This window comes from Trachymyrmex cornetzi, unplaced genomic scaffold, assembly GCF_001594075.2.
Source record: "Trachymyrmex cornetzi isolate Tcor2-1 unplaced genomic scaffold, Tcor1.1 scaffold646, whole genome shotgun sequence".
Classification (NCBI taxonomy): Eukaryota; Metazoa; Arthropoda; class Insecta; order Hymenoptera; family Formicidae; genus Trachymyrmex; species Trachymyrmex cornetzi.
Window position 1 is genome coordinate 190,572 of NW_017299966.1, and position 9,972 is coordinate 200,543.

General features: G+C 35.8%; 3 protein-coding genes across 5 annotated transcripts in view; 2 read left to right on the plus strand and 1 right to left on the minus strand.

Annotated features, from left to right (window-relative positions):
* The first annotated feature begins 1,574 nt into the window (after positions 1–1,574).
* Mvd (mevalonate diphosphate decarboxylase) lies at positions 1,575–4,310 on the plus strand. 3 transcript variants are annotated; one of them, XM_018516665.1, is made up of 10 exons: positions 1,623–1,703; positions 1,967–2,003; positions 2,601–2,671; positions 2,757–2,824; positions 2,886–2,932; positions 2,999–3,150; positions 3,238–3,405; positions 3,503–3,796; positions 3,877–4,035; positions 4,122–4,310. In XM_018516665.1, the coding sequence occupies exons 2-10, from the start codon at positions 1,985–1,987 to the stop codon at positions 4,269–4,271; spliced, it is 1,128 nt and encodes a 375-aa protein (XP_018372167.1). In that variant the 5' UTR covers positions 1,623–1,703; positions 1,967–1,984; the 3' UTR covers positions 4,272–4,310. The 3 variants fall into 3 exon arrangements, with proteins under 3 accessions (XP_018372166.1, XP_018372167.1, XP_018372168.1); XM_018516666.1 differs by having other exon boundaries at positions 1,655–1,703; positions 1,967–2,181; XM_018516664.1 differs by lacking the exon at positions 1,967–2,003 and having other exon boundaries at positions 1,575–1,703.
* Positions 4,311–5,345: 1,035 nt separating this feature from the next.
* LOC108767044 (acyl-coenzyme A thioesterase 13) lies at positions 5,346–7,480 on the plus strand. Its single transcript, XM_018516671.1, has 3 exons — positions 5,346–5,468; positions 5,611–5,798; positions 6,509–7,480. Exons 1-3 carry the CDS (start codon positions 5,388–5,390, stop codon positions 6,675–6,677), a joined length of 438 nt encoding a protein of 145 aa, XP_018372173.1. The 5' UTR covers positions 5,346–5,387; the 3' UTR covers positions 6,678–7,480.
* An 857-nt stretch (positions 7,481–8,337) lies between these two features.
* The window catches only part of Pxn (Peroxidasin), an 11,978-nt gene continuing 10,343 nt past the window's right edge, over positions 8,338–9,972 (minus strand). The window contains exon 6 of the mRNA XM_018516611.1: positions 8,338–9,969. Coding sequence (XP_018372113.1) covers positions 8,608–9,969 — 1,362 coding nt within the window. The 3' untranslated portion in view covers positions 8,338–8,607. The remainder of the gene's footprint in view (positions 9,970–9,972) is intronic.

A 9,972-nucleotide genomic window follows, 5' to 3' on the forward strand; every position in this document is an offset into this window, starting at 1 on the left:
ACTACTTATTTAAATAACTTTTGATCCAGATGGTCAACTGTCTCTATTTTTTTTTGTATTATTATTAAATGTAATTTAGAATAGTTTGTAATTTTTTCAATTAATTAACATATTGCATTTTTGCCTTACAACCTCCTTAAAGGTGAAATCACACGGTGCCTAATAGGATTGCGGAATAGAGAATGCGTTGAGTGAGTGCTCACTGTTATTGGTGTATTATTTTAGCTCATTCAATCAGAATTTTAAATCTAGGAGAATACACCAATAACAGCGAGCGCTCACTCGACTGTTGAGTCCGCTGAACAGAGTGTATGGCAATTGCCCACGGTTCAATTGCGCACACAGCCAATCACAGCACTTAAAAAAAAACTAACCCTAAACTCCCAACGCAGAAGTCGCTGTGATTGGCAGTGGGCAATTGTACCGCTCCCCGCTGAACGCGGTCAATGAAACGAGAAATACAGGCCTAGTTTCCACCGAGGATTTAAACCGGATCAGAATGTAAGAACCAACCAACTACCAACCAGTCGAGTATTCCCCTGTTACAGTCGGATGACAGGGGAATGCTCGACTGTAGTTGGTTGGTTCTTACATTCTGATCCGGTTTTAACTCTCTGTGGAAACTAGGCTACAGACAATTGCATAATGCATACGTGATACGGGTGTTGTCCCATGAGGGTATATCCACACAAATTTGTATAACCGCATAAACATATGCATAAAGAAAATTATCCAATCACATTTTATGCGCAACTTTGTAAAGGCCGCAGCACAGACTTTTGCATAACGCATAACGCATAGTGCATAAGCGAATCAACTAATCAGAATCTTTCCTTTCCTCCCATTGTATGGAAAAGAAGAATTTCGATTGATTGGTTGATTCTCTTATGCACTATGCATTATGCGTTATGCAAAAGCTTGTGTCTGGGCTCTTATGCCTCTTACGTTATGCTTATGCTCTGTTATGCATTTCATGTGTGAAGCCTTCGAAATTGAATTTCTATACGTATAAAAAGAAATTCATTATTAATAAGTAATTGTTCGATAAGTATTTATTAAAATATAGGTGTTTATTTTTTCCAGCATATAAATATAAAATATAACCATTTATATCGTTGAGGATAAAATTACGTGCTTGGCGATCCAAAATTTTTATGACTGGGTTAAGCGGGGAGCACAGATTCTTACATAACGCATAACACATGAGGCATAAGAAATTGAACCAATCAGAGTTCTTTATTTCATAGAAAGGAAGGAAATGAAGGACTTCGATTGGCACATTTTTTTATGAATTACGTGTTATGCGTTATGCAAGAGTCTGTGCTCCCCGCTTTACCCTACATACTCTACATACAAAAGCTCTATGGTCGCGACTCTAATTAAAGGGTCTCTACTGTAAACAGCTGCGGTCACAATATGGCTGCTTCGCTTAGGGGATACCCAATCAGAACACATATCAGACTGCCAATTAGAAACTCAAACATCATGTCGAGTTTCTTTATATATAGGACTCTACTCAGTGAGTGACGAGTCAGCAGTTCTAGTAACCACTAGTAACAGCTGATAGTGATGACAATTGATGACAGTGATTAGATTCGGAGTGAAACTTGAAACTTGGAAGTCGCGCAGTTAAACACCAACGTCAATCATGAATACTACTATTACTTGCATTGCACCAGTTAATATTGCAGTTATTAAATATTGTACGCATATATAATTAAAGCTTTATTATTCAATGAGAAATTGAAATGTTTTATTATGATTTTTTGTTTATATTTCGAGACACACACACACACACACACACACAGATATTATATTTCATACGCATATACACACACATGTATATACATATATATATTATACATATGTACATATGTATGTACATACATATATGTATATATACAATACACACATAATACGTATTGTGTTTTAAAATTTTTGCTGATGTGTATCTTTTTCTCGAAAGATTGCTCAGCTGAAGCGGATGTCTGCTTCAGTCCAAGGTCTAAGTATTACATCATCTTTATATTTTTGGAAGTATATTGTGACCGGGTTTAAACGTGCATTAGATTCATTGTTCCAGTTTATAATTCGCCCTATTAACTCCCTTTTTATTTCTCTAGAGGCAGAAACCATTAATTTAATTACTACTACTACTACTACTGATGTGTATCTATCAATGTAATGGTCACATATAAAATCGTAAATTGTTTATTATTTAATACATTTGAAGTAAGAAACCTCCACAACACACATTTTGAAAAAAAAGATATTGCTCATAAGTTACAATTAATTATCCAGAAAATACTTTTGATATTCGCTTTTGAAAATTGTATTATTTACATAAGTAATAAATATTAACAAATTAATTATTATTAAGCTACAGTTAATTCTATTACATATGCGCATATGTTTTTAAACGTTTGAACACATCATCATTCGCGCAGTTCGTGCTACATGAATATATTTGAATTTGAATAGCTATCGGTAAAAAGTAGTAAGAAACTTAGTCAAAATGCTGATATGGAAATATTTGACCCTTTACCCTCATATTTGTTTTTCTGAGTGAAAATTAACATTTTAGATTTGTATGATTTTAGGGGGAAAGAGGGATGAATCCTTAATTTTACCAACTAATGATTCCATAAGTGCAACTTTAGATACAGCTCAGGTAAATTTAAAGTTCTAAATGTATGAGGGGAAGATGCAAATACATTAGAAATATCATAAATATATTAATAGTATCATCTTTATAGCTACATGCAAAAACTACTGTTATGATCAGTTCTGATTTTAAAGAAGATCGTATCTGGCTGAATGGAAAGTATGTTTAATTATCATTTTCATTATTATTCTTTTTATGTGTAATAAACTGACATTTTCAGAGAAGAAGATATAAAAAATACAAGACTTCAAAATTGTTTAAAAGAGAGTAAGTTAGTGTATGAGAATTTCTTAAAAATATTTACTGTAAATTAAACTAAAATTTTTTTTTAAGTTAGGAAACGTTCACAATTATCTGGGTATACAAACGATTGGAAGATTCGTATATGTTCAAAGAATAATTTTCCAACCGCTGCTGGCTTAGCTTCTAGTGCTGCAGGATATGCATGTCTTACGGCAGCGTTAGCCAAGCTTTACAAAATAGAAGTATGATAATTTATTTTTTCCGTTCAATATATTTAATACATTTTAAAATTATGTTGTATATACTCTGAATATTGTACATCTCTGTAGGGAGATATTAGTATTATAGCGCGTTCTGGTTCTGGATCAGCATGTCGCAGTGTTATGGGTGGTTTTGTAAGATGGTACATGGGTTCAGATAAGAATGGGACAGACAGTTTAGCAAAGCAAATCGTGCCTGCGTCTCATTGGTCTGAAATGAGAATTTTAGTGCTAGTGGTAAAGAAATGAATTTTTTTCTACATGTATTGATAAGAAAGATAGATGTGATAACAAAGAGAGATAGCAGAGATATTTATAAAATATAAACTTACAGGTTAGCGATGAACAAAAAAAAGTTTCAAGTGCAATAGGTATGAAACGAAGCATAGAAACATCTCAACTTCTGCAATATAGAATAATGCATGTAGTCCCGGAACGAGCGAATAAAATGCAACAAGCAATCGTTGAGAAGAATTTCAAAAATTTTGCCGAACTTACTATGAAGGATTCTAATCAGTTTCATGCTGTGTGTTTGGATACATATCCTCCATGCATTTATATGAACAATATTTCTAACAATATCATGAATCTTGTACATTCCTATAATGATGCAGTTAACGACGTAAAGGTATATGAAATATTTTTCTACAAGTTATAGCATAAAAATGGTTAGATACTTTTTATTTTATTGACGAGACACATTGTTAGGTTGCTTATACTTACGACGCTGGGCCAAATGCTACGTTATATTTATTAGAGAAAGATGTACCAGCAGTGATAGGTGTTTTAGATCACTTCTTTCCTCCTTCTGAAAACGCTATTGAATATAGAAGAGGATTACCTGTAGAAGAAATTAAACCTTCTCAAGTATATATCAATCGATATATGTAGATACATTATTTAAATGTGTATTTATGAAATATCTTTTATTACACAAGTATTATCTTGTATAGGGCCTCTTGGAGAAATTAAAGTTTCAAAAATATCCACCAGGACAACTTAAATGTATGATATACACCAAAATAGGAGATGGGCCTAAATATCTCAATAATCCACAGGATCATTTGTTAGATGGTCAGGGTAACCCTATTAATTGTTCTTGATCGATTTTTTACATTTTTATTATTTTCATTATTTACTACTACAAGTATATTTAAATAAATAATTTTTTCTCTGATTTGTTGGTCATTTCGTGTCTTTTTTTTCCTCCAATTTTTTATCCTAATATAATTATGTTCTATGTTACCGGCGATCGAAATACTAATACATAATTAAAAACGACCAATTCTGGGCTTTGAGCAAATTTTTGTGACTGCCGACGAAATACTATTAAAGACGCGATCAGTCCTGGGCAAATTGTTTTTTTTTGGACGAATACATTTAATTTCGAAATTACATTTATTAAATTCGTGATTTTTTAATCATATAAATACTGTATAAATAAGTACGCATACTTTCAATCTGCTATAATATCTTATATATTGTCGAAAAATTACAATTTTTTCTCTAGCAGTTAGCATCTCTACTGATAATCAAACTCAGATGATAACATTAAATAATTATTTTGTATTATACTGAAGAAGGCTACATTACTAGCCGAAACGTCTATATAGCGAATTATGAATGACTGTTACATGTAAGAGTTTTGTTTTCATAGGGTTAATAAATTTTATATTGATGACAGTTATTCTATTGACATTAATATTCACCGATAAAACCTGGTGTGTGGTGCATGCTCTCTACTTTTGTCGTTATTATCAAGCCACATATAAATCTACAATTACGATAACATTAAAAATCGCAATTTTTAATGAAAATTGAGTATTATTAAAATTTTAAACATATATTATACATGTCTACGAAACTAATAAATCATGAAATTATATTATCAGTTTCTTACTCTTAATCGCTTAAATTTTAACAGTTTATCGATAAAAACACGTTGACTTTTAATTATATCTCACAGTCGCTATAAACCAGAACGTGCTTTTGGCCCATATTCAGAACGCGCTTTGATCGATAAAAGCGCGCTTTTATTTATCTCTAAAATTCTATAGTACGCGTAACGTAAATTATAGCATGTTAGCGCGCTAACATCGTTGTAAGCGCGCATTCTGAATACGGACCTACCTCTCTAAAATTCTATAATATGTGTGACGTAAAGTATAGTATGTTAACGCGCTAAATATCGTACGAATGTTTTGAGTACGGGAAAGATTATGTCGTGTAAAATGGAACTTATAAAAAATGTTTTGGAGAAAGTGGCGAATAGCAAAGGCTTTGGTCGATGTATGAAAAATGCAAGTACAAAAAATTTCATTTAATCTATTAATATTTACTATATAATTAGATCTAACCTATTCATTATGTTATACATTTGCTACTATATGCAAATAAAAATATTAATATAATGCAGTATATTTGTGATTTTTTTCCGCATAGGTAAAGTTGTTGTCGGCTGGCGATGGAAAGTGCAAAGCACAATTTACTGTGGCTGAGGAACATTTGAATGTTGGTGGTTTTTTACATGGTGGTTTTACTACTACTGTTATAGACTGTCTATCTACATATGCATTAATGACTCACAAAACTGATCCTCCTCCTGGTGTTTCTGTAGATCTGCACGTGACGTAAGATTTTGATCTGAAATTTTTATTAGATTTTTTATTTTGTCATGTTTTAATTATTTATTATTTCCCAGATAGCAACATGTCTGTCTTGTTGCTTGCTAAGTATGCATTGCTATAAGTATTACTACCAGAATTGCAGCAATTGAGTCCTTATTTGTTGGCAACTTATTGATGCTTTCACGCTATGATAACATTGAGTAGCAATTTGCCAGCAATTTGCCAGCAATTTGCCAACAACTTTAAAATTGTCATCATCAAAATTCGTACTATTGCCATCATGTTGCCATAACAATATTCAGCATCATACAATGCTGTCATATTGCCGACAACGCAAGATAACATTGACGCAGCTCTCTTGCTATTAAATTGCTGACAATACATATACACAATGTTGTCTGCATGTTGCTACATTGTTGGTATATTCGAAATCGTTGAAGACAAATCTATACAACACGTTGCGAGCTATCGTAAGCAATCACAGATTTACTCGATTTTGCTGAGACACGCTTTGCTATCTGGGTTATTACATTATTACGTTATTTTATATTTTAATATAAACGCGTATATGCAGTCCACGATAGATGTTGGTTAGAGACTAGAAATTGAATATAACAATTGTATATAACTTACTATAATTTTTATTAGTTAAAAAATATATACATATATGTGCTATTATATAGTACAATAGAATATAATTATTAATGGCACAGGTTTTTGAAGGCTGCATTTCCTGGTGAAACAGTGACGGTTGATGCTAAAACTATACGTACCGGGAAGAATTTGGTTTTTCTCGCGGTCGAGCTTACAAAGAATGACGGTAAGGATATTGTTGCCCGTGGGCAACATACGAAATATCTTGGATCGTCATTTAGGCAATAACACTAAAGATTATCAGCTTGATTCGAATGTCGATAAATGTACATAAAATAAAGAGTAGAATACACTAATTACATATGTGTATGTCGTTTGAAAAGTTTTGAGCCTAACATAGAAATAACAAGTATTTTTTGATCAAATTTAGTTTTATTTTTCAACATAGTCTCCTTTTAAGTCGATACACTTCCCAGCGATGCTCCCAGCCATCCCTTTAACCTATTCAAATAATTTTTGGCGTCTTGCTCCGCAAAATATGCTTCTACGGATGCGACAAGGTCGTTCAATGAAAATCTCTGCCTTCCGAGCTAAACTTTGAGGAAACAGAAAAAAGTCGCTGAGGACCAGATCTGGTGAATACGTGGATGGTCAATCAATTCAAACCGCAATTCATGAATTTTTGCCATGGCGACCGTTGAAGTGTGAAACAGTTCAGCGCTATCTTGATGGAAAACAGCACTTTCTTCTTCAAATACTACTGTTTTTTCACAATTTCTGTCTTCAGCCTGTCATTAATGATGCATAGTACACTTTCATTATTGTTTATCTTTTTCAAGATAGTCAATGAACATAATCTATAATGCGTGTAAAAAGCCTATATGAGTCAGCACTAGATGTATGGGTGCAAATAATATTTTAATTTAAATATAAATAAGTACATAAACGCGTTTCGATCCTTATTTTATCAGCATGAAAGTCATATATTCTAATATACAAATTAAAGAGTATATAAATTGTGATGTGTGTTATTCGCATAAGAGCATCGTTAATAAGTTGTGTATCGATGAACATAATTCCATGACTATTCCTGACTATATGTAAAAAAACAGTCGCCATCACCTTTCCGGCCGATGAGATCGTCGTCACTTTCTTCGGATCGAGCAGGTTCACCCTTTGCAATCCACTGTTTCGACTGTTCCTTCATCTCAAGAATGAAGTAGTGTATCCAAGTTTCATCACCAACAGTTATTAATCGACGCATTAAAAAATCCACTCCAACAGAGCTTTGGAAATGTTCATTTGAATGCGTTTTTGGTTCACGGTGAGCAAGCGCGGCATTCAACGCGGTTAGTTTATGCATGTCTAATTCATCATCAATGTATACACACGTTCTTTCGATATACTCACAGCCTCTGCTATCTCTTTAACCTTGATTCGACGGTTGTCCAGTACCATTTGGTGAACTTTTTCGATGTTATCGAAAAGGTGGTAGTCGCAATTGTTGGTCGTCCCGAACGCTCATCATCAGCCAAGCTGGTACAATCCTGATTTAAATTCAGCTGCCCATCTTTTCACGGTGGCATATGATGAGGCAGAGTCCTCGTAATCCGTAAACAGCGTCCAACGGCTTTAATTTGCGCAGGTGTATTGCCTTCCAAATGCAAGAATTTAATCACGGTACCGATATTCGATTTTTTCCATTTTTATAAAAACACTGACATCGACTGGCACAAATGACTATCCAACAGCAACTGAGCGTCTAAAATGGCTACAATTTTCATAGGTATCTTTTAAATGTACGATCGTAGTATCCAAATGATTTTGACGAGTAATGTCATGTTCATGTTGAGAGTCAAAACTTTTAAAACGACCTACGTGTATATATATATATACGTGTATATATATATATATATATATATATAAAAGCTTTATTATAAAAGTAGTTTAAGCTTTGCTACGATGCATGATTCGGTCTATATCACATTATATATGTGCTCCTTGCTAACATTATTTGCATTAGTCTAAAAGAAATGACGCCCAATAATTAATTAAGTTTCTGCAAATACTTTTATTTACAACAATAAATGAATAAAGAATATAGCATATATTAGAAATGCAAGAGCGTTACTATCTGCATGAGAGAGAGAGAGAGAGAGAGAGAGAGAGAGAGAGAGAGAGAGAGAGAGAGAATGATCCAAGTACACATTTAATTTCTCTATTGTGTTTTAATGTCTTTTAAAAATGACTCGAGTTCTTTCACTCTTTGTGACAACTTGTCAGACTGTTGTTGCAAACGCTTAGCCTCTCGATTACTTTCATCAAACATCCTTTGTAAGTATTCGATTTTCTCTTCGCGACTCAACGAATCGGTGTCCTTGACGTAGTCACGACTGGGTGGAAAATACTTGTCAGCCTCTCTACGCACGCGGGAGATAGTATTATCACGATCTTCGCAATTTTCGCAGCAGTCAGACCACGCGTTCAAGTCTACGTAAGGAATCTCGTCACAACTGACAAAGTGATTGCGACTCTCGGGCAGTAGAAACACGTTGGGTTGTACGCGAGTGATGTTGTCGGCGTTGTCGCATAAGATTCTGGCTAGTGACACTTGGTGAATCTGGGCGAGTTGTTCCGCGCGAAAGACGCTTGGATTCTCGTACCAGAACCGATCGCCGTCCCGGGTTCGCCGAAATTGCTCGAGTAGGAGGCATTTGAACAGCGGTCCGACTTTCATCCCAGGCAACTGATCCTCGAGAATACCACCAACCCAAACGTCTATATTGCCCGGGTGACCGTATAATTCGCGCAGCTTCTGCCGCACTCGAGCGCTGCTGATGTCGTTAGTCAAATGCTCGAATGTCTCGACGCGCGACATGTTGCAGTAATCGCGCCACTCTACATAGCCGGGAAGCCCGTGATCTCTCGCTCGTTGGATATTCATCGCCGCTAGATCGAGCGCAACCGCGTGAGCGGTACGGAATAGCTGTTCGGTGAGCTCGACATTGAGATTCTGTTCGGGCAGCTTCAGTTTCGCCGCCGTGGCGTACATACCTCGGATCAGCGGGTCGACGCCACCTTCCTCCACTAGTCGCCAAGGGGCGAAGAAGGCATCGCGCAAATTGAGAGGACCCTGAGGAATCGGTTGGAAGGACGCGTTCAGCCGCTCCAGACGCGGTTGGATGAGCGAGTGGCCGAAACGTAGAGCGGCGGTGGCGAAAACGTTGGATATGCTGGCGTCTACGTTGGGATCGTAGCCTCGGTACGGTCCCAACGTAGTAGAGTCCTCGATCGCCGATCCAAATATTCGCGGCAACCAGTGTCGATAAGTGATGTGTTGCATCTCTGCGCCGACGATACGTCTCGCTTCCTGATACAATTTTTCGCCATTCCAGTGTGGATTCATCTCGCGTAGCGCGCGAGCGATGCGGTTGTGTTCGCGCAACCATAAGGTGTGCATGGCCAGCAGGCCGACTTGCTCGTTGGCACGAATGTCACCGGCTACGAAGCAATTGATCGAACTCTCCAGTGGATTCCTGCGACAGTCGACAAACTGACCAGAGGCGTATGGAAGGAGAGGCTT